Here is a 24679-nt window from a genome sequence, read left to right as displayed (position 1 = left end):
CCCCCCCCCCCCGCCACTCAGTGGAGTGCTCGGCCACAGGCTCTGACAGCCAGGCGGTGGGGCTGCGGGCCTTTTTGTGCAGTGTCTTCCCCCGCACTCCGTGAGGCCTTCACGCCTAGCACAAAAAGCTCCCAGAAGAGCCCAGTTCAATTCTCCAAGGAGAATTCTAGAAATAGAACATTCTCTAAAAGACAGAACAGGACACTGTGGTAAGAAGGAACTAAAATGAGGAGCAGGAGGAGGAGGAAGAAGTGGAGGATGAGGAGAGACTACAAGACTATAACCAGCAGGACGTTATATGTGACGGATGCTCACAAAATACGGTGTTTAATTTAAAAAATGACTATAGTAAAAGACACACTGCCATGAATGCCCCTCAAAAGCTTCCCCGCTTGCGTTGAGCACACACATCCCTGTCATTCTTGTCGCTCTGAAGCAGCTCTGGAGTCTTGTTTTGTGGGTGTCTTTGGTTGTGTCATGACAGTCTTCATGTCCTCAGTTGATTCAGAACATTTCCCTTTCAGAGTCACTTTGTTCCTTTTTTCTTTGGTTCTGGGGATCAAACTCAGGTCTCTGCAATTGCTAGGCAGGCGTCGGAACCACTGAGCTAAATCCTCAGCCTCACGGTCATTTTGACTTTGGGGAAGATCCACAAGTCAGGCAGTGCCAGATTCAGTGAGTGAGGTGGATGTAAGCATGCTGTAATGTTTTTATTTGATAGAAATTGCTGTGTGCATTTTGAATCAACTCAGGACCTCAAGGAAGCCATAAAAAGACACAAAGGAGTTTCAGAACTGCTTCGGAAAATGGGAAGGATAGGGTGTGTGCAAAGCACAGGGGAATTTCTTTGCGGGGGGATTAATGGCATCACACCTTAGTGTAATACCTTTTTAAACATTCACTGGAGTTTTGCTCACACCTTATATATTAATTCACTTACTCAAGTCCTCTGTATGATGTCTCTGTGTTACCGCCCTGCTCATTTTACAACAGAGAAAACTGGGGCTCAGAAAGAACAAAACCACTAGCCCAGAGTAACAGAACTGTCAGCAATAGACATGGATTTGAGCCAGATGCCCCCGACCCCACTCCATGGACTGGACCCTGAGCTTGGCCACCAGCGGGGTAGCCTCCCAGTGGGTCCTCTCCAGTGGTCTTGCAGAATGCAGAACTCCAAAGCATGGCTTTCAATGCCCTAAAAAGGAGCGCAGGGCTGGGGTGCAGCTCAGCGGTGAGACCTTGCCTAGCATGTTGTGAGGCCCTGGGCTCCATCCTCACTACCGCAAAAACAAAAACAAGAAAAAGCACCACCCACAAAGCCACCTGCAATGATGCTGCCGCCACCCAAACAAACAGCTGAAATGAGCAGAACCGACACCATCAGGTGCTGGTGAGGTGGCGGAGCAGCAGGAACGCCTGTGGGACGCTGACGGGTGGGGATGCTGTGGATCAGTTTTGTGTGCTGCTGTGGCAAAGAATCCCACACTTTGCAGCCTCCACAGCAGAAACTTATCCCCTCACAGCTCTGGAGGCCAGAAGTCTGAGACTGAGGTGTCAGCAGCAGGGATGGCTCCTTCTGAGGGCTGTGGCCGAGACTCTGTTCCCAGCATCTCTCAAGCCCCGTGGCTGGCTGCCCTGTTGCGCTCTCCAGCTTGGAGATGCAGCACCCCCAAGTCCAAGCTCACCTTCTCATGCCTGCTCCCTGAGCGTGTCTGTCTCTCTGCCCACGTTTCCCTGTATAAGGACACCAGCCACGTTGGATCCGTCTACGAAATGATGGCATTTTTCTTTTTGTAGAGCTGGGCAGGAAGCCAGGGCCTTGAACATGCTAGGTAAGTGTGCTCTACCCAATGAGCTGCACCCCCAGACCAATGCACTAGTTTTTTTCCCCAACTTTAATCTTTATTAGTACATGTTTGCAGTGCATCAAGATTATACTCCTTGAGGGGAGTCGGTACATGTACATAACACATCTTAATTCTTTTTTCACCTCCCTCCTTCTCTCCTCCCTCCATCTCTTGGCCCTTTCCTTTTGCAAATAACCTATCTCCCTATTTCTTATTATCTTTTATTTTGCTCTTTATTTATACGTTGCATTTCTCATATAAAAGAAACCATGCAATATTTAAGCTTGCGTGTCTAATTTGTTTCACTTAACATTATGGTCTCAAGGTCCATCCATTTTCCTACACATGCCTCAAGTTTATCCTTCCTCACAGCAGAGTAGTATTCCATTGTGTGTAAACACCACATTTTCTTCACTCTCCTGTTGTTGGACATACAGGCCACTTCTAAGATTTATCCCTTTCCCTGAAAATAAGACCTAGCTGGAAAATGATCAGTCTTAAAAGTGAGAGATCAAAAATCCCAGCCCCAATCTGCCCATCCTTGCCTTACCTGCCATCACTATTCTCTTGCTCAGTGACTACTCTTGTTTTTTGTTTTTTTGGTACCAGGATCAAACTTGGGACCTTGCATTTGCAAGGCAGGTGGTGGCACCACGGAGCTAAATCCCCAGCCCTCGGTGACTACACTTAAGGCAAGCATGTACTGCAAATATGCACCGATAAAAATAAGTTAAAGAAAAATAACAAAAATAGTTAAGACAGGGCTGAGGTGAGGCCTGGTGGTGGGCACTTTTCTAGCAGGTGTAAGGCCCTGGTTCCATCCGCAGTAGCACAAAAAAAGGGTTAGGATGGTTATTCCATGTTGCAGGCCTTTTACCATGCAGAAAAGAAAACAGACAAACAAAGGAGCCAGTTTTCAGCATGGATGCAGACCGTGGTTGGAAAGAGATTCCTGATCCCAGTCCACAGCATGTTCTGGGAGGCCCTGAAGAGCCTGCTGGGTCAGGAAGGGTGAAGTCCTGGCGACTGGCTCTGTGCTAGTCCTTTCTTGCTGCTGCAGCGGTTCTGGTTTCTTGTCCCCATTTGTCCAGGCTAAATATAACCCAAGAGCAAAACCGGGCAGCAAGAAGCAAGATGCTGGTGGCCACAGGCTCCCCAGAAGGAAAAGGGTGGTGGGCAGGACCAGCCAGGCAGAAGCCTTGGTGGCCCCTCCGTCTTGGTGCTGCCAGTGGGACCTGTGCCTGGCCGAGTCCAGGTCCCGATGGTCGCTGGGCCCCTGGCAGTGGCATGTTGCCCAGTGCAGTGAGTTACATAAAGAAACGTGGCCCTGTTTAACCCATTTCACCCTCTCAGGAATCCCATGAGGTGGTATATAGTCATTCCCAGCCTCCCAGGTGGGGAAACTGAGGCACATAGGTGAAAACAGTATGTCCACCACCCTGCTGTGGGATGCATGGAGTCTCCCCCAGAATATGCAGAACTCCTGCCAGGCACACGCCACCCCCTAACCGAGCAGCACGCCTGTATGTGATGGCCCATGCCTGTAATCCCAGCATTGGGGGGCTAAGGCAGGAGGATAGCTGTGAGTTTAAGGCCAGCCTGGAGTACACAGTGAGACCTGGCCTAAAAACTCCCCAAAAAGCTGGAAAACCTAAGCCCAGCTACCTGTGAAGAGAAGGACCCACTGGATTAAGCATGCCCTACCACAGGACCTTCACACGGCAGTTCTCCTGCTGGACGGTCTTTCTTTAGGTTGTCACATGCTTCCTTCCTCACCCGCTTCAGGCCTTTGCTCCTTCTTAGGAAGGCCTCCCCAGATGGCTCTTTTACAGTCCCACCCTTTAGCTTTGGTCCTCTTTGTATTGTTATGTTTTTTTGTCCTCAGCACTTCATTACCTACTATATACATTACTTATTTCTCTTGTTCTGTTTCTGCAGCTGGATTACCACTTCCACAGGGCCAGGGGCTTTGCTCTTCCGGTTTCCTATTATATTCCCAGCTCCTGGCACAATGCCTGGTATGTAACTGGTGATCCACAGATCTCTGTTGAATGACTGAACCAGAGGTAACTCTGAGTTTCCAGCACAGCCTGCACCCTCAACCTCAAGCCAAGCTCCCGAGTGAGCTGCTCTGCGTACTTCCTTGCCTGGATCCGGGGCTCAGGTGCTTCACATTAGAGATGCTTTTCCTGTTGTAAACTTAATTCCACACTCCAGATTTAGCAACCCACCAGGAAGATGGTGGCAGAGGCTTGGGCAGGTTTGGGTTAGGAGAGGGATGTGGCCCAACTGTGATTTCTGGGCACCAGTGCAGTGTACGGACCTTTTGTCTTGGTTCTTAGTGTACGGACCTTTCGTCTTGGTTCTCAGTGTCTGTGGGGGTTCAGGTTAAGGGCAGGTGTGTGCCGAGCCTGTGTTTCAGGAAGACCCAGGGAGAGAGCTCACTTGCAAAGCCCACTAACCCCTGCTGGGAAGCCTGTGGCCCTCTCCAGCCAGACTCAGGGGGACACGATTCTGCGGGGTACTGTCCTCAAGTGCTTCTGGTGCCAGGGCGAGCCAGCCCATCCCAGTCCCCAAGTGGCCAGCTGAGGGCTCAGGAGAAGTGTGGCCAATGAGGGGTGAGTGGGACCACGGTGTTTTAGGAGGTGGCTGCTCTGTTAGTGAGGTCCCAAGTGACAGCTGCACTCGGCACGTCCCCCTCTTGCCCTGGGCACTACCAAGAGCAAGAGTACATGCACTGACAAAGCCAAGGAGATGTTTGTTACTGCGGTGGGATCTAGCTGCCTGACTGATACACATCCAGTTGTTTCCATGGCTCGCTCCTTTACTTTTTGGTTCTTCTCAAATGTCACCTCTTAATAAAGGTTAACAACTCTTTATATGAGTCTCATGAGGTGGGTGAGGAAAAGAGCTCCTCTATTATGGATGCCTTCTGGAAAGGTCAAGTTCAAGTCCACAGTGCGCCAGGCATTTCGCTCTCTGTGCCTCTGCCTTGATGTCTTAGTCACTTTTCATGTTGCTGAGACAAAATAACCAATACCCGAAGTTAAAGGATGACAGGTTTATCTTGGCTCACGGTTTGTAGAGGTTTCAGTCCACAAGTGGCTGGCTCCAAGGCGGGGTGGCAGAGGGGCCCCAAAGCGGAGAAATAGTTCATGGTGGGCAGAAGGCAGCAAGCAAGCAACAAGACACAAGCCATGGCCACAGCAGCCCTCTTTGTCCCTTATATTTTATCCAGGCTGCCCGCCTATAGGGTGGGTAACACTCACACCCTTCATCCTAGCACACACAATGAATCAAATCCCAGCATCACACACGAGATCCAGCCACGACTGCACAGCTCCACTGATGGCCACGCGAGGCTTTAGGGGAACATCTAGACACAAGCCAAAACCCTTGTTCTTTCCTTTGGGTTCCCCCCATCCAGTACTGGGGATACAGTCCACGACCTTCACACTGAGACACATCCTCATCTCCTTTTAGTTTTAAAATGAATTTTATTTTATTTTATCCCCCCTTGAAACCCCCTCATCATCTCCTTTCTAAAAATATTTTTGAGAGAGAGTCTTACTAAGTCAGTAAGTTGTCCAGGTTGGGCTTGAACTTGGGATCCTCCCGCCTCAGCCTCCCAGAGGTTTGGGATTACAGATATGCCCACCATGCCTGAGTTTCCCTTGGCTTGCCTGATTCTTTCTCATTCAGTCTCCCTCACAGAAGAGTTCTGGTAAAAAGATTTCTCCCTTCCTACAGCCCAGCCAGACATCCCTTCTCCAACACCTCTCACTCTCTGAATCACCGTGTCAATGCATTTTAAGATCACATGAACATCAGCTCCCTAAGGGTAGGCGTTTTTTCTATCTTGGTCCTCAGTGCCCAGAATAAGAACTAGCACATAGTAGGTGCTCACTCAGCACACAGTTGGTACGCACTAAACATTAGTTAAATGGTAATCACACATCATCTTGAGATCCTGCTTGTGGACTGTTTAAATGCCATCAACAACAAAAGTGGACTTATCTTGATAAATTCAATCTTCTGATATATTTGATAAGTTAATTTTGGTAAGAAAATGATATTAACAACAAGAAACAAACACAGGGAGTGCACAGTGTGGTTAGGACCAGACCCAGCATTCTGGCGGATGACCTACTGATTCTTTCCTGTTTCCCCCTTCTCTGCACTTTCGTAATAATTTATGTTTTATTGCAATAGCCCCATGGGACCCTCGGGGTGAGGAGAGGCACTGATTCATCCTGGTATCGCTGCACTTGCTGTGGTGCCTGGCACTGAAGAAGCCCAAATAAATACTCAGCAAGCAAGCAAATGGCTGAATCCCTGCGAATTCCCTGAGTGCCTTTTATTTTATGGTTTATGTTCCTCTATTTTTTAAAAGAGCACAGCTCATTCAGAAAAAAGTACAGTGAATTTAATAAAGAAAAAACTCTCAGTGCAGGAGGACACCTGACTCCCCAGCAAACGAGGAAAACCTGAGGCGACTGTGGAAAAGGTGGAGCCTGACGGTGGGTTGAGGGTGGCCACGTGTCCCGGTTTATACCCGTTACGGAGCGCAGTGCCGCTGTTAATTATTCTTTGAGTCCCCTTTCCCCCATTCGCTCTCAAAACTGAACTGGCTGGCTGGGAAACTGCATGGCTCCCTGCCTGTGACATCTCCTGGCATCTCCCTGGCCTTGCCAGCCCGCCTGTCCACCCTCGCTCACGCTCCACAATCCCCGGGCAGCCTCCGTGGTCCTCACATCATCGGGACCCCCTGCTCCTGTGCCGCCCACCCGGCCTGCCCTTCCCTGAGCTTCCCACGTGGCTGCGCTCACCTCCTTTGGGGTTTGTCAGGTGACTGCACCCTCTTTCCTGGATAGTCTGTGAGCCACTGACTGACGTTTTTCTTCTCCTTAGCTCTCACCATCCTCTAACACCACCTCTCATGCTGAGGCCGACGAACTCCAGCCCACGGGCTGGCCACCTGTTTTGGTAAATTAAAGTCTGATAGACACACGGCCCATTACTCACATATTTTTTTTCTATAGCTGCTTTGCCCTGTGACAATTGAATGAGTAGTTGCAACAGAGACTGTGTGGCCCATCCAAAGCCTAAAATAGTTAATGTTTACCGTTTGTCCTTTATTGCACAGATCGCCTGCTTTCCCCGCTAATACACCAACTTCTCAGTGCCTGGAAGTGACTGAATATAGCAGACACCAAGAGTGCACCTGTACACAGTAGGCATTCAATGAATGCTTGTTGGATGAATGAGGGATGAGACAGTCCGCTCAAGTCAGCTATTTTGATATCGGACAAGATAAATATCTATGACTGAGGAAAGGCTCCAGCCAAAGATGAGTTCCAATTGTTAGTGACTGTTTGCCAAGGGATACGCATTTGTGAAGATCCGCTAAGCACAGTTTTGCCGTTTTCACAAGGACAATAACCGAGGGAAAGAAATAGTAAAGGAAACTCACAGCGAAAAGCACAGAGAAGGAAGGAGAGAAAAGAGGAAGTAGAAGAAGAGGAAGTGGGGAGGAAGAGAGAGAGGCAGAGACAGAAAGAGAGAGAGAGAGAGAGAGAGAGAGAGGGAGGAACAGAGCTTAATCAACAGTGCCCAGGGCTGGGTTTGAGTCCTGACTTTGCCACTATTGTCTAGGGGACCTCAGCAGGTCACTCACCCCTGTGAGCCCACGTCCTCATCTGGAAGATGAGGCAAACATTTAAACTCTGCTCACAAGGTTGGTTTTTGGAACGCCATGGACACGTGGGCTGGGTAAATGTGGGAGGGGCTAAGCCAGGCGCAGACAGTGAGAATTCCACTTACTGCTACTCTGTCACCTTCAGGAATTCCAGCTACCTGCTAAACTACCGCCTCCTTAGGGTTCCTACTCACAGCACCTGCTCAAACTACCTGGGAGAGTCTCTCAGCTTCAGATGAAGGTGGGGTATGCTTGGGGGCCGAGGACAGAATTCCCTAAAGAACATGGATTTGTGGAGAAAATGGTGACCCATTTACATTTCCTCATTGCCTCCAGAAGTGGGGTATTTTCTTCCATTATGAAAAAAGGCAGCAAGTGGTAGCAGCAGAAAACACACATACTACGGAGATGTCACGCAGACTTATCTGACCTGTCATTAGGTGCGGTCGTTGATGTGCTATAAAAAAGCACACCCTTGAACTACATAATAAATCTTTCTTTTTCTTTGTAGTACTAGCGATTGAACCCAATGAGTGCTAAACTTTATCTCCAGTCCTTTAAACATTTAAAATTTTTTTGAGACAAAGTCTCATTTTGTAGTTTCCCAGGGTGGTCTAGAACTTCCGAGCTTCCTGTCTCAGCCTCTCTAGTACCTGGGGTTCTAGGTGTGCACCACCACACCCAGTACTAATGTTTGTATTTTTTAATATTTTGACAATAATTGCAATTTGGGTTCCTCTTTTATCTCGTGTCTTTTATTTAGACCTTTAAAGTCATGGGATAGCAGCTAAGAATATGTGAGGTAGACCCTTTGATTTCTGATCTTACATCTTTTCTACCCCAGACTTTGAACAGCATTCAAAGAAATTGTTCCTTGAAAAAGCAAACTTCCTTTATGCGCGCTCCCCACCCCTCCTTCTTCTCTCTCTCTCCCCTCTTTTCTCTTTCCCTTTCTGTATCCATTTCCCTGGAACCAGCTCAGGTAGAGGGAAGAGGAAATCACAAGGCTCCCTCCCAGCCTCGTACCGCCACTGTCTGGCTGGGTGACTTCAGGCTGGCCACTCAATCATTTTGAATTTTATCTGCAACACAAGGGCTAATACTCTCTCTCACAGTTTGTTTTAAAAAAATAATTCTGCAATCCTGGAAATCAAACCCGGGTGTTATGGTTGGGGTCTAGATGTCCCCCCAAAGCCTCACGGGGTCATAGGCTGGATCTAGAGTGTGTGAAGCCAGAATCAATTCATGGTGCACTGCTAGGCTCAAGGGCACTGGGATTAAGGGTGTGAGTGCTTCCTGCCCTAAGTAGCCTGAATAAAACACAAGGGGCGGGGAGACACCGTTTTAACTCTCTTGTTGCCTTTGTTGCCTAATGTGCACTGTGCTGTTTCTGTTCTGGGATGCTTGTTTGTCATCCCAGCCTTGGAGCCAGCTGATTATGGTCGGAAACCTCTATGAACTGTAAGCCAAGTAAATGCCTTCCCCTCTAACTTTGGGTGTCTGGTATTTTGTCTCAGGAACGAGAAAAAATAACTAACACCCTGGGGGAAACTCTACAACCGAGCTGCATCTCCAGCTCTTTTGATTTTTAAATTTTGAACAGGGTCTGACTGTGCTGTTCAGGCTGGCTTTGAACTTGCGATCTTCCTGCCTCAGCCTCCCAAGTAGCTGGGATTCCAGGTGTGTCCCATCACACCTCACTCCCTTACAAATCCTTTAAAAAAATGAAGCTCTGGCTGGAGATGTAGCTCAGTGGGAGGGTCCTGGGTTCAATTTCAAGCCCTGCAAAACCAGCCAACCGACCCAGCCCTCTATCTTCGTATCTCCTCAGTTTTTCCATCAGAGGCCTTTTCTGTTCTGGCTCCCACATGTTGCACTTGCTGGCTGCATCTCTTCAGCATCCTCTGTAGTTGGACACTTTCTCATCTTCTTTGTGTATCAGGACCTTGACCACCCCACAGAGGGCTGCCAGGTGTCCAGCAAAATGTCCTCTCATCTGGGTTTGTCTGATGCTTTGCTTGCAACTCAACTGGGGTTATGAATTTTTGGGAAGAGGGAGGTGATTTCCTTGTCATCAAGGACACCCACATGGACAAGGAGATGTTCTATCAGCTTTTCCACTGGAAAATGACTATTTTCTCTTTTCTTATTCTTTGGAAGGGATGGATTCCATATCTTTGGACAGTGTGCGTGTGTGTTTGTGTGTGTGTGTGTGTGTGTACATGCGCTATGGTTTGGACACGGTTTTGGGGACCCCAGGAGGTCCATGTAATTGCATACTACTGGAAGGTGAGGGGACCCTCAGAGGCGGAATCTAGGGGATGAAATCGGGTCATGGGAGCGTGGCCTCGGAAAGGATTCCTGTGGGCCTGGGTAGTTACGGAGGGAGCCAGCCTGGGCTTCCCTCTCCCTGCTTCTTGCTTGGGAATGTAACCTGCCCCCCACCACGCCACCTGCCACGGTCTCTCACCAGAGCTGGGCCAGTGCAGACGTCATGCCCTGGAGTCTTCAACTGAGCTAAAGAAACGTCTTTTTCTGCCATAAGGGGCCTCTGTCAAATACTTTGCTATAGTGAAGAAAAGTGACAAGCAGGTGGTTGTTTATGTGTATTAAATGGAATTTTTCCACAAGGGAGATTTGTCCCTTCTTTTATTGTGTGTATTTCAGAATAATAAAAACTATAATTTATTACTACCATATCAGTATATCAATGATTAATTTATTTTAGCATGGGCTCTTCACACAGGTTATGTAAGATAAGATTGTCCAGAAAGCTGGATGCCTATGGAATGATTGTTTCCCCTTTCCTCCTTCCTTCCTGTTTTCCCATCTAGGAATGACCAAAAATCCACTTTTTAATGCCTCGAGGTTTAGCAAGACAAGTTTAAACATTTTCTATATTATAGAAATAACTGTGGGGCGTCCCTGTAATTCCAGGACTTGGGAGGCCTAGGCAGGAGGATCACAGGTTCAAGGCTAACCTGGGCTCCACAGGGAGACTGTTTCAAAAACAAACAAAACTCAAGCCAGGCGTGGTGGCACATGCCTACAATCCCAGCACTTGGGAGGCTGAGGCAGGAGGACTGCCACGAGTCTGAGGCCACCTTTGGCTACACAGTGAGTTCAAGGCCAGCCTGGATTACTAGTGAAACCCTATCTCAAAAATAAAAAACAAAAACAAAACAAAACCCCCAAACAAACCAAAGCAAAGAAGAAATAAATTGTGCTCATTGTAGAAAAACTTGAAAAGACAGAGAAGTAAGGAGAAAATAAAGGTTTCCAAATCCCACACCTGAGGCCCACCTGGGTAGAGAGCCTTCCAGATGTTGGTCCTTTACTTACATTTTCATCTTTTACGTACTTTTAATCATAAAGTTTCCCTTACCTTGATTCCTCTCCACTCATTATGTGGTGACTGTGTCTCTGCATTCTTAATATTCTCCAGTGGGTGACTTTTAATGACACGGTAATGTCCCCTCACGCAGAGGGGACATGCGGCGTTTAACCATTTCCCTATCAACGGGCTTTTCCTTGCTTCCAGTTTTGTCCCAGTTTTATAAATAACTCCAGGACGCACATCCTGATTTAAACCTTAGACAGCGTCCTGATGAGTTGGGACCAGGATTTCTTCAAAAGGCATTTTAACAGGAAGCCAAGAAAGGAAGGAAGAAACATTTCAAAAACCTGGAAGGGGACCAAGCAGCCGTGTGGATGAGCTGCCACCATCCTCAGGTGGAGACACTCTCTTCCCAACACCTGCCTGGCTCCCTCTTTCTCTGCTCAAATGTCACTGCCTCCAGAGCCCTCCCTGTCTGACCTAGAATTGCCCCCGCCACCCGCCCCTGTCCCCTCGTGCTGCTCCAGCCCACAGCACACCGCTGCTTACTGCCCCTCGTCCACCTTCCGGTATAATTATTTATCATCTTTACTGTGTCTGCATTTTGGCCTCCAAGGTGGGCATTTTAGTCTCTTCTCTCCCCCCAGTACTGGGGACTGAACTGATGACCTTCACACGGAGCTCCGTCTCCTGCCCTCTTAAGCATTTTTTATTTGAGACAGGGTCTTGCTAAATTGCTGAGCTGCCCAACTTGCAACCCTGCCTCAGCATCCTGAGTGGCTGGGATGACAGGTGCGTGCCACCACACCCAGCCACACTGCTGTTGTTTTCAGGCCCCTGGCTTGGGGTCCCTGCAATGAATACAATAGCGACCCTAGGAAGCATCACAGAGGGTGGAAGGCGGCAAGTGGAAGATGCCACAGTGAGCAGGGTCCGCTGTGGGCATCAGAAAGCTGACCCCTTGGGGTCCCTGGAGATGCGGGACACAGCCCCCAGGGGGGAGAGAGCCATCCACCAACCCCGCAGGCAGTGGTGGGGCTGGCCCAGGCCCCGAGAGCACAGGGAGAGCAGGGAGAACCTGTACGCTGAGCAACCCTCCCTCGGTGGTGTGTTGGGAGCTGAGCATCCGGTAAGGTGTGGCCAGACCCCAGTTGCAGGGTGTGGAGCAGCATTCCTGGCGTTCAACCGCCAGGTGGCAGTCGTGTCTACCTCCTCACCCAGTTGTGAGGATCTAAAAAGTCTGCAGTTGCTCCTGTGGGTATGCGTGCCTCTCCTCCCAACACTGTGGGAGGCTGAGGCAGGAGGATCACAAGATTAAGCCCAGCCTGGGCGATTTAGACCAACTCAAAATGAAAAAATGGCCAGGGATACAGCTCAGTGTGAAGGTTCAGGGTTCAATTCCCAGTATAACAAAACAAAACAAACTGCAGATGGGGCTGGCTGACCCGCACTGGGGCAGAAATGGTCCTTAGATTCCCAGGACGCCGAAATCACTCTTTTAGTTGGAATCTAAAACAGATGACACGAAAGCAGGAGACTCTCGTTAGACAAGAGGAAGGGAGTCAGAGGGAAGAGGGGGTAAGGGCAGAAGGGGACGCGATGTGATAAAGTACACTGCACATCAAGCCTGCGATATGAAATGGGGGAGGGCAGAGTAAGTGGGGCAGTGGATGGGGACGGTCAAAGTGGTTCCGTGGGTGCACAGATCTGCAAAAAGGCAGCCCGCTCCTCTGTGTAACCAGCATGCACTAGTATGAAGGGTGGGGTGGAGGCTGAGTCAGGAGGATTGCAAGTTCCAGCCCACCTAGGGAATTTAGTAAATTGGTGAGACTCTGTCAGGGGTCAAGCATCCAAACTGCAGGGGGAAGAGGGAAAGGGGGAGGGAGAGGACAGAAGAGGATGTGCACGGGTTCTATGCATCAGAATGCTTTATTTAAGAGACTTGAGTCTTTGTGGTGAGTGGGGGACCTGCAAACAGTCCCCTGTGGATACAGAGGGACAACAGCATTTGCATAAATAAATGACCAAAGGGTTTGCCAGGGAGCAAGAGAGATTGCGGGGGGGAAAAAAGGAGCCGGGACAGGACAGGGGCACAGGTACAGGGACAAAAATGCAGGGGCCGCATCCTGTGTGCAGACATCCAAAAGCTTCTAAATAAAATGCGCTTTAGAAGCACCCGTTTACGGGGGCACCCTCCTGACCCCTGGGAAGGTCCGGGTGGCGTTCAGAGTCCCCGCGGTACTGCAGATGTGAGGACAGCCTGGCCTCAACTTGGCTGTGTGAGCCCCCTTCCCCTGCGGCCTCGCTGGGGAACAAACAGACCCAAGGGGGAACCACAGGGAAGCACATTGCTCGGGCTCTGGTGCAGGATCTCAGCTCCCGGGACTTTTCACTATAGATACGTCCCTCGGTAAAGGGGACATCCAGAGATCACAGGTCTCCCCCTTATCTGTGCCGGGCTTAGGCTTGCACCATCTTTGGGGATAGAAAACAACGTTCAGACATTTGCACAACGGGCAATCGCACAGGGAACGAGTGGCCCCGGCGCTCTTTCCCCATGGGCAGGGCCGCTGCGAGCCCCTACCCACTCCCCAGGGTTCCTGCCCGGCCAGGGGACACTCACATTGTAGAGGAGATCAGTCCAGCCTTCCATGGTGATGCACTGAAAGACAGTCAGCACGGCAAACAGGATGTTGTCGAACTGAGTGATCCCGTTATTAGGCCCTTCCCAGTACGGCTGGCATTTGGTCCCGTTGGGACAGGTGCGGGCAGGTTCCTCTGTCCCGCACGGAGCTGGGGACTCACCCTTGATGTCATCTATGAAAGGGAAGGGGAGACAAGTCAGCAGAAGCAGCCAAGAAACAGGGACTCATGAGGACCCAATGCTACTGGGACCAGTTTATCCATTTTTCTTTTTAAAAAGTATGTATGTGTGTATGTATGTATGTGGTTGAGACAGTCTTACTATGTAGCCCAGGCTGGCCTCAGAGTTGTGGTAATTCTCTTGCCTCAGGCTCTCAAGTGTTGGGATTACAGTTGTGGGCCACCATTCCTACACTTGTTTATTTTTGAGACAAGGTCTTGCTATGCAATCCAGGCTGGCCTTGAACTCACTGGAGATCCTCCTGCCTCATCCTCCCCAGTGCTGAGATCACAGGTGTGCACCACGCCTGGCTTTTTATTTTTTTGGTACCAGGGATCGAACTCCAGCCCTTGCACTTGCGAGGCAGGCAGCAGAACCAGAGTCACATCCCCGGAGCTCTGGCCTTTGCTTTTTATGACCAGTGTCTGCTTTCGTCTATCTATTCATTATTTCCTACTTCGATCATTTCTTCCCTAGGCTTGATGACTCTTCTCCTTTTGTTTTCTGTGCGTTTATTTTGCTGTTCTTCTTAAACTGCTGAGGTGAATGAATCTTAAGGCTATAGGGCCAGTTAAGGCTATAAATTGCCTCTGAAGTACTGCTTTAGCCACACCTCATGGATGTCTCACGTGTTATCAACATTTTTACTGTTGCTTCTTTGGCCTGTGAGTAATTAAGAAACATTTCTTTTAAGAAACGTGCCATATATACAAGGGGAGGGGAGACGAGACAGAGAACAATGCCTCCCTACGTACACAGTCACCCTGAACCGAGCCGGTTCACCCAAATTCCTCCTCACACTTTGCCTCACCCACCAGAATTTTCTCCCCACCCCCAGCCGGGTCTTGCCAAGTCACTAAGGTGCCCTCCTCCTCCCTCAGCCTGGGACAGGATGCCAAGTGTGCACCACCACATCCGGCTTCCCTGGAATTTTGATGTGACTCGCAGAGGGCGCGTCCCTCCATGCACGCCCAGGAGCCGCGGCTCTCTGCTCCCACACGCTCTCCAGCCTTCTCCCTGTCACTGCTCCCCAGTCTCCCTGCACTGTGAGCAGAAACACGCTCCGCATTTTCCCCTTCTTTGAACTCCGAGGGGAGGAGCTGGAGGTCCCAAGGCAGCCACTCGGTGAACGGTGAACGTGCTGAGCAGCTTGGTCCTCAGGCACAAGTCCCGTCCCTGGGGCAAGCTCGCCAGCTGAGCTGGTGATGATGATTCTCCTCCAGCCTCCAGCCCCCAGCCTTGCAGGCTGCTTCCTGAAGCTGTTCCGGGGGTGGGGCGGGGGCCACCAGCACACACAGTCCCTACCCTCGCCCAAGGCTCAGGGACCAGAGCCTTCTCAAACAGCAGGAGGCAGATTGTGCAAATGCCAGGAGAAAGGAACGTGCCAGTGGGCGCCCCTTTCACTGGAAGCCAAAGCCAGCTTCCTGGAGAGGTACCAGCCAGGCTGGGCAGGAAAGGTCAGGTCCCAGGTCGAGGTGTCGGGGGCAGGAGAGGCTGGCACTGAGCTCTCACAGCCCAGGAGGGGCCTGCTGGGCCAGAGCAGCAGACTGCAGAGGGATCTGCACAGTGAATGACCTTTTCTTTTCTCTTCTTTTTTAACTTTCCTTTTTTATCCCTTCCTCCTTTCCAGTGCTTTTGCCCTGAGCTGTACCCCCAGCCTTTATTATTATTTTGAGACAGGGTCTCCCTAAGTCATCAAAGTTGCCCGAGCAGTGCTTCAACTTCTGATTCTCCTGCCTCAGCCTTCCACAGTGCTGGGATGACATACACTGGTTGTTATGACACTTTGGAAGGTTTAAAAAAGAAAAGGCAAAAACAAGAGTGACATGTCCAACAAGCAAACTGCTGAATGTGAAAATCAAGCTTCCTACTCCACAAAAGTGTATCTCAACGAATGTGGGAGAGACTCGATACCAACTCCCAAACCCAGCTGCAGAGGGAGACCCAGTCGGAAGGAGTCTCGTCTGTCTGGGGCCCTAGCCTTCCACGGGTTTAAACGGCTGGGAGCGCCTTCCCTGGGGACAGTGGGATTCCACTAACATGCACAGGTGGGACGCAAAACATGGGGCTCAGAGCAGGCCAGGAAGTAACCCACGCTCCTGTTACGCTGCTGCTGACTGCAAGGCTGCTCTTTTTGTCTGGAGCCTCCTGTCTCCACCTGGGTCCGACCTGGCTCTGTCCCCTGTGCCTGTGCAGCTGTCCGTGTGGCCCATTTACTCCAGGTCTCCATGTCCTCGTGCCCCCCGCAGCCCAGACTGGTCCCGTTTGGGGGTGGGATGCAGATTCCCGATAGCTGCCCGGGAGGCGGGGGGGTGTCTCCTTCTGAGGCTGGGGGCTCCTGCGAACAGGAAGCTTCCGACTTGTCTTGGCCTTGCTTAGCTGTTTAGGACAGCAGTGGGTGCGCAGGAACTGGGCCTCAGCGCCAAGGAGTAAAGCTGAGAACAGAGCTATCTTTAGCCGCCAGGCCCAGTGGTGTTCTCGGCTGACGCCCGAGGCTGGCTCCCCAGCTCCCAGCCCCACAGCACAAGTGCTCCCAAGGTGGCTTCTAGAAGCACAGCCATCCAGAAAGTCGGAGGAATTCGGTTATAAATACATTTTAAAATTAACCTGCTGCCGGGGTGTCTGTATATATCTGTCTCTTACTCACACGTCTTGTATTTTTAATTGTGAGTGCCTCAGTCATCCTCCTAAATCAAGCCTTCCTACCCTCCACTGACTATGCCCACGTCTGGCCCCACAACCCCACTCAGACCCAGGCCGGCCCAGCCTCTCCTTCAGCGGATCCTGGATGCAAAAAACAAAACAAAACAGCAAGAAAACTTCACAGAAGTCTACAGCTCCAGAGTCCTGGTTTTTCCATTTGAGACTGGTATTTCTGAGGGTCGGCGTCTGTCCCTGCCTCTCTCTCATTTTCATATGGGTGATGAGACCCGGTGCAGGACTAGATCTGCCTCAATTAACACCTTCTTCATTGGGAAAAGAAATAATTAGGACATTCCATATTGAGCAAACACTGCAGGCCCAGGAGAGGAGAAAGGAGGACCCGAGGAAGAGGACAGAAGGGAGGAAAGAACCAATACCCCAGCCTTCCGGAATAAACCTTCCCAGTGGGTTTCCTCTGTGGGAGGTGTGGGGACACGGGTCTTCACAACATTTTTTAAAAAAGTAGTGCTTGAACTGAACCCAGGGCCTTTGCCTTGAACTGCATCCCCGGCCTGTTTTATATTTTATTTTGAGGCAGAGTCTCTTCAAATCGCCTAGGCTGACCTCGAACTTGAGACCCTCCTGCCTCAGTCTTCCACAGGGTCACTGGGATTAGAGGTGTGCACCATCCTGCCCAGCAGGCCTCAGTAGGCTCTGCCATGCTGCTAGGTGGGAAGATGGGAGGGCAGCCACTTCTGGGCAGATTCGTCTTCCAAGGCTGCCTTTCTGAAGAAGAGGCCCAACAATCTCTTTGGGGATTTCCCGCTCCTGAATGCTCCCTGGGTCACAGCTCCCTGGTTCAAAGGGTCAGGACCAGTGTGGCCTTCAGGCACTGCCCAGGGAAAGCCAGCTGTCCAAACACTGCGTTGCCTCTTCTGGACCCATCTGGTTTAGGGCTCCAGGCAGTAGGCAGATGGAGGCTGGAGAGCCAGGGATTGAACTGACAGTGCACCCATGAGTGATGCTCAGGGACCACTGTCCCTGAGCACGGACAGCAGGGACACTAGTCCTGTCAGCTGCTGGTCCAGCTGTCTGTCTCCTGCCAGCCCAGAGCTCTGCTGCTCCCACCCCTAGACCCTGGAGGATCAACTCTGGAGCCAGGACCCCACCTGTGCTTATGTCTGGGTGGAGTCAGGATCCTGATGGATGTTAGGTTCTGATTGGGTAGTGCCAGGATCCTAAGAGATGCTAGGTTCTGACAGGGCAGAGCCAGGGCCCTGCAGGGAGCTGGTTCTGATTGGCTGGGCTGGGCCAGGCCAATTGGAGGCCTGCAGGCCCATCCCACAGGAGATCGGGAAGGCCCATACTGTGCCACCCACAAAGCAGGCAGGAGGCCCTCCCTCTTCCGGACAGGCTGAGGTCCCCAGGAGTCCTGTCTGCATCCTGCTCAGCCCCGGCAACATCTGAGACCAGGAGCGGCCACATCGAGGTCAGAGAGGTCTCTGGTGGCGTCCAGCTCACTGTACTGCTACCAATTGTGCGCCTGCCTCTCTCTCCCCATGGGCTTGTTTCTAAAACACCACTCGCCCCCTGGTAGCCTCGGGGGGACCCCAACTCGACACCGTAGCAACTACCAAGATCTGGCGGGTGATGCTTTTCCTGAAGGTTTTTTCCCCTCTCTCAGCTGGAGATGGGTCCATTGGGCATGTGCGCAGCCTAAGCTGCACCCCTGGGCCTGTCCTGGATACCACAAGGATGAAGCCAGCTGCCATCTGTGATTTCCTGAACCCTGTCCCCCACAGAGGGAGGAAATTGGGGAAAAAAATATATCATGCTGCTTCAACCTACCTGTCCCCTCTTCAAAGCAGGTGGTATGAAATTTTCCCATATAAAATTCTAACCCTATGATTGCAAAAATAAGGATTGCAAAAAATAGGAGGAGGCCGATCTGCAGCAGAGGGATCATCGCCTTCATGATCGACTTCAGGACGACTTGTAAACCTAGGGAGACAGAGAGAGAGAGAGACAGAGAGAGAGAGAGAGAGGTCCCATGCCCCCGTGAGCAAGTGCCCTAAACCTGAGTGGGCTGGGAATGGGGTGACAGGGAGGGAAGGCGAGGGAAGGGCTCCTCAGAGGCCAGCTCTTATAAGAGGCTATCAGTCCTAGTTTTTATTTTTGCTCTTTTTCCCCCCTAGTACTTGGGATCAAACTCAGGACCTTGTGCTTGTGAGGCAGGCGTGGTGCCACTGAGCTAAATGCCTGGCCCAATTCCTAGTTTTTGTTTTGTTTTGTTTTTTGGTACCAGGGACCAAACTCTGGTCCTTGTGCTTGCAAAGCAGGCGGTGGAACCACTTAGCTAAACCCCCGGCCAGTCATTCCTAGTTTAACAAGTCCTTTTCATTAATGGATTGATTTCACAGGGCTGGGGGTGGAACAAAGGCCTCCTGTATGCTAGACAGGCAGCTGATAAAGCTGATTTAATTTTAAAGTATTTTAGAAAGGTATTTGCAGATGCTGCTCCCTTTGATCACCTATCGGGCAGGTAAGGGGCAGATATTCCAGGGTTTTTGGAACCCTTTTTCAAGGTGCTGGGGCCACCTCCACCCAGCTGAGGGCGCTGTTATTTATTTTCTCCTGCAAGAGGGGGCATCTTTTTCTAAATCCTACAAAGGCGCCTTCCAGCCATGCTGCAGCCTGCAGAGGACAGCAGCTGTGGTCCGGGCCACCCACCTGGAGGAACCAGAACAGGTACCATTTCAGCGGCTTCTGGCCAGCACCCGCAGAGGTGGCTGCACGTGGCAGATCACTCCCATTGTACAGAAACAGAAAGCAAGGCTCAGAAAAGGCCTGGGTCTGACCAGGGTCTGAGTAATGGCGGAGCCAGGATGTTTTTGTTTTTTGAGATAGGGTGTTGCTATATGCAGTCCAGGCTGGCCTCGGACTTGATACATAGCCCAGGCTGGTCTCAAACTTGAGGTCCTTCGGACTCAGCCTCCCTGGTGCTGGGATTACAGGCGTGTGCTACTGTTTTTATCTAAGGGCCAGGATTTGAACCCTGTTTCGCTTGACCTGCAGCCTGATGTTCTCCCAGGTGCGGATGCTGACTTCTCTGTTCTGAGCAAAAAAGATGGTGGTGAGTGAGAAGGTGGGAAATGGTGCCCAAAGCGCCAGGGTGGCATGGACGTGCCCTAAAGGAAGGCCTGGTGGAGGGGAGTTTTTTGTACCGGGGATTGAACTCTGGACCTTGCGCTTGCAAAGCAGGCAGCAGCACCACTGAGCTAAATCCCCGGCAACATAGGGGGAGTTTCGTCACCAGTGAGATCAAGCCCCGATCCTAACCCGTTCAGCGCCCAGTGCTTCCCACACACCACATGGTGCATCCCCGCTGGGAGGCGGCTGAACAACAGAGCTTCCGTTTCTTTTGGGAGAGGAAGGGCTTTAAATTGACAACACCGAAATTCTCACCCTGCTTGAAAAGTCCACTGTTCTAAAACTCAAGGAGTGCTCATAAAAACCACAGATAGTTTTTTCTTGTTACAACCTGCAAGGAGACAGAATGAGATCCCTAACTCCCTTTGCACTGAGTTCCAGTCCTATCAGTGTGATCACCGGGCCGCACCCAGTCGCCCTTCGGTGTCTCAAGGACCAGTCCTAGCCCCTTCCTTTGCGTACCCAAATCTGCTGGCCCAGGATGTGCACAGAGCCCATGTGTCTCCTCTGTAGACTTTCAGTCCTCTCTAGATGGCCTGTAACACCTAAGATACCCCAGGTACTGCATTGTTTAGGGAATAAGACAAGAAAAAAGTGTGTGTGCAGATGCAGCTGCTTTTCTAGTAACGTTTCTTTTCTTTCCTATTTTTTGAGACAGACTCATGCTATGTAGTCCAGGCTGGGCTCAAACTCTCTATATAGCTCAGGCTGGCCTTCAGCTTGTGGTGATCCTCCTGCCTCAGCCTCCCAAGTGCTGGGATTACAGGAATGGGCCACCACACCTAGCTCCAAGAATGTTTCTGATCTGCAGTGGTTAGACCTATGGATGCAGAATCCACAGAGATGGAGTGCTGATTGCATTAGGAAAGTTTAGGATTAGAGTAAGAGTTGTACAGATAGCTTAGGGCTTCGCTTAATTAAAATTTTTTCTTTTGTTTTGTTTTGCAGTACTAGGGTTCTTCACACTGAGTCTCATCCCCAGCCATTTAAAAAATTTTTACTTTGAGGTTGGGTCTTTCTAAATCACTAAATTGTCCAGGCAGGGCACCAATGTGAGATCTTCCTGGCTCAGCCTCCTAGGGTGCTGGGATTATAGGTATACACCACCATACTGTGTCATAGTAAGTCTAAATCATTGGGGTTTTTTTTTTTTGGTGTTTTTAAATAAATCATTGTTATCATTAAAGTAGGCACTTGGACAGACGGAAGCCCAGTTACATTTGTTTTTGGTTTTATTTTGTTTTCTTCAGTGCTGGGGGCTGAATCCTCAGACATGCTAGGCAAGCCCTCTGAGCTGTGCCCCCAGCCTTTGCTTTTAACGGCTGTGGCTGAGCCTCTGCTGCACCCTGACTCTGAATATTGTGCCCTTGCAGAATGAGAAAGCGGGAAAAGAACAATAGGGACGGGGTTTAGAGCTCACGGCCTCCGGATGAGTAACGACCTCCACGAGCCCAGCCTCATGTCTATAAAATGAGTATTCATGGGCTGGTATGGTTTATATCTAGAAGGGTCCCCCAGACTGTGGTGTGCAGAAGTGGGGCATCAGGGGACTGAGTCATTGACGAGGTCATGGCTGAAGTGATGTTTGGAGGCAGGGCCTGGAGAGAGTCAGAGCCCTGGGTGTGCTTTTCTTCTCTTTTTCTTTCTTTCTTTCTTTTTTTTTTTCTTTTTGGTACCGGGGATTAAACTCAGTACCTTGTGCTTACGAGGCAGGCGGTGGAACCACTGAGCTAAATCCCTGGCCCTGGGTGTGCTTTTCAAGGAAACACCTTCCTCCCTGGCTACCCCCACTCCTGCTTCCTGGCCGCCATGATGTGAGCAGTTTTCCTCCTCTTCCCCTCCACCACATTGCCTCCACTTCCGATCCAGCCAGCCATGGACCAGACCCCCTGAACTATGAGCCTATCACAGCTCTCCTCCTCTAGGCTGTATGTGTGTCCCAGCTCCAAGGGAGGAGACCGACACACCTGCTGCGTGGGAGGTTGAAAGAAGAGGACACAGGTGAAGCTCTTTCTGCAGTGCCCAACGTCCAGCAGGCACTGGACAAATGGGAATTGACCCAGCATCTGTGTCACTGCCCAAGCTTGGAGGCACAAAGTAGTACTAAGTCCTACTTTGACCGCTTCTTTTTTTTTCTTTTTTGTGGTGTTTTTGGGAGACAGGGTCTTGCTGTGTAGTCCAGGCTGGTTTGAACTCACTAGGTAGCCCAGGCTGGCCTCAAACTCGGCAATCCTCCTGCCTCAGCCTCCCTTGTGCTGAGGTTAAAGTGTGCACTGCCAAGCCCAGCCTTTGAATACGACCCCGCTCCAATTTTCCAGCCACTCCTGAGACTCGGTGTCCCCCATCCTAAAACGGAGCTCTCAGCACAAGGAGCCACCTCGCAGGGCCGCGGGTGCTGTGTGGGATCACGTAGGGTCTGGAGTCAGTCCTGATGGAGAGGAAGTGCTGGCTAAATGGGGGAGTTTCCTACCTTGCTTTTCAGGAGCTATTCTAGCCCTGCAGCCAGGTTTCTGAGGGACCTGAGGGGCCACCCCATAGAGGAAGGTGCCTCGACACAGGCTGGGGCCTGCAGAGGGGACCCCCAAGCAAAGCCCACCCAGGGTTAGCGGCAACTCACGCACTTGGGATTCCCGACACCAACTTGAGCGGCCGCAGCACCCGAACCGCTCTCAGCGTCCTCAGGTCAAACTCCGTCCCGACCGTCGCCAAGATGCTGGAAGGGAAGGGGTGGAACGGGAAACAGAAGGGTGGGCGTCAGGGTCACGCAGGTGGGTGGGAGAGTCCCACGGTGCCCCTGTCCCGGCCGCAGGTGACTCGATGACCCTGGGCCACTGTCTGGCACCTGCCAAGCGGTCTTCGCCGCTCCTGCCACACGGGATAGAAAACGATCTACAAAGACTCAAAACAGACGCGTGATTGATGCCCTTCGCTGTTGCAATGAGGGCGACACAGTTGCGCCCCTGGGATGAACAACTGAGGTGACATCCAATGTGTGTCACAGTCAGGAGGGATCAGACCCTTCCTTGGGAGGCTTGGGGCTCTTTTCTCACTGCAGGAAAGCAGGTCAATACTAACAATTACACCGCAGCTCCGTCGCTCCCAGCTGGGTGACCCTGGCCAAGTCACCTCTCAGCAGCACACCTCACTTTCCCGCTTTGCACACGGCAATATCCATGGCGCTCACAATTCAAAAGCTTCTGCAGTTGTCACTTGTAACGTGGCTTGAGCATCCTGTGTGCTCACAAGCAGTGTGTCCACTACTCAGAGATAAGCGAGAAAACAAACCACAGGTGTGACCCTGCTCTGAGGACCGGCTGGCCGGGAAGGGGGCACAGACCACAGATTTGGGTCAAAAAGAGTCACTCTCATAAAAGTAACAAGTAAGAATCACTCTCATAAGTGCAATGGTGACACAGTCCCGAAATCCCAGCACGCAGGAGGCTGAGGCAGGAAGATCACCAAGTTCAAGGCCAGCATGAGCTGCATAGGGAGACCCTGTCTCAAAATAAACAAACAGAATGGTGGCAAGAGGTGAGACAGCCTTCTGTGGAAACCCTCCCTCCCCAGGAAGTCCAAGTCCAGAGCCTGTTCTGTCCAAGAGCTTCTGGGGAGGGCCAAGGGCTCCCCCAACACCTGCTCCCTGTCCATCTCAGAGGTGGGCGGCAGACAGGGCACTGCGGAGGCAGAAAGCAACGGAAGGGGCTCCCATAGCGCCCCCTGGAGTGAACAAGTGCAATACAGCAGAGAACTCTGTGGTTGAAGACTCAGCGGACAGCCCAACATCTGGGAGCGTTTTCAATGAAGTCCAGGAGCCAAGGCCTCCTGATGCTGCAGCCTGCAGCTGACCAGTAACCACAGCTCTTAGCTCCCACTGAGGCCGGCGCAGGGAACAGCAGGAGCAGGAGCAACCCATGCCCAAGACTCCCAAGAGGGGTGGATCGGCACCCCTACCTCTCACGCCTCCGCCTGCAGCTCTCGAGTGTGAGGGTCTGCAGGCTCCCACGAGCCTGAGTGTGAATTCCCATGGATAGCTTGGCCTGTAACTCCCCCATGTCGCCTGGCCTTTCCTCTTCCGCCGGCAGCTCCTGGGATCACCACACAGCTGACTCTGTTCTGGGGGCTACTCTGGGTCACTGCAAACTCCATTGGGGACCATTCCAGAGTCTCCTGTCAAGGTTACCCAGGTGAGATGGGCACGGCAGGTTGGACGGACCCACTTCCCCTACTGCCAAGGGTGCGACTGAGCAGGCCCTGTGTGCCGGGTGCAGTGACACACGAGACCGTCCTGCTCACGCAGAAATGCTGGACAGAGCCTGGGTGGTGAGGTGCCACAGGACGTGGGGCCACGCTAGCCAACGCTGTTCTAGTTGAGCACATGTGGGTTGTGCACACCAGGGCGTTTCATTTGGGTTTATGTGTTCTGGCAGGAAATGTGCTTGGTTATTCTTCCTCCATTTCCCTTCCCTTGTTCTTCCTTCTTCTCTAAAGTTCTCCTTTCTACTTTCCTGCTCTCCCTCCCTTTTTCCCTCTCTCTCCATGTGAGGAAAAAATGCAATATTTGTCTGAGTCTGGCTTATTTCACTCTCCTTCCACCCAAATGAACTATTTCACTCTTCTTCACGACTGAGTAATATTCCACCCAGTGTAACTGTCCTGTCTTCTTATCTGTACATCTATTCATGAGCACATGGCTGCTTCCATGGCTTATCTGTCGTGAGCTGCTATTTCACATCTGACCAGCGTCTCCCTCTCCTCCACCAGCTCTCTGAAGATCAGTTAGCAGCTGTGCTGATTTCCTCTCATCCAGCAAGGGCCTCGTTTTCAGCTTTCCTGGCAGGTAAAAGCTGTTGGTCAGTGTGTGCACCATGCACCATATATATACAGCTGACCCTTTATTTATGTGCTTCACAAACATTAACCAACACCAACTGCACGCAGGACTCCATCGAGGTCCCGGGATGCAAGTGCCAGGAATCCCTGTCTGTGGGGGAGACAGACGGGAGCCCAGTGAGCAAGCAGCCAGATGTCAGAGGGGCAGGGAAGGAGTCCTTCAGTGACATGCAGTGGGGCCAGGGGACACG

General features: G+C 51.3%; 1 protein-coding gene across 1 annotated transcript in view; it reads right to left on the bottom strand.

The window, feature by feature from the left end:
• Cacna1a (calcium voltage-gated channel subunit alpha1 A) overlaps positions 1 to 24679 on the bottom strand; it is a 179279-nt gene that overhangs the window by 99320 nt on the left and 55280 nt on the right. Inside the window, exons 4-6 of the mRNA XM_033757319.1 lie at positions 22220 to 22311; positions 18237 to 18389; positions 13506 to 13699 (exon numbers count right to left, since the gene is read on the bottom strand). Coding sequence (XP_033613210.1) covers positions 13506 to 13699; positions 18237 to 18389; positions 22220 to 22311 — 439 coding nt within the window. The remainder of the gene's footprint in view (positions 1 to 13505; positions 13700 to 18236; positions 18390 to 22219; positions 22312 to 24679) is intronic.

The sequence above is a fragment of the Fukomys damarensis genome, unplaced genomic scaffold (assembly GCF_012274545.1).
Source record: "Fukomys damarensis isolate Sample0158 unplaced genomic scaffold, DMR_v1.0_HiC HiC_scaffold_30, whole genome shotgun sequence".
Classification (NCBI taxonomy): domain Eukaryota; kingdom Metazoa; phylum Chordata; class Mammalia; order Rodentia; family Bathyergidae; genus Fukomys; species Fukomys damarensis.
The sequence above is the reverse complement of the archived record's forward strand: the minus strand, read 5'-3'. Positions and strand labels throughout refer to the sequence as shown.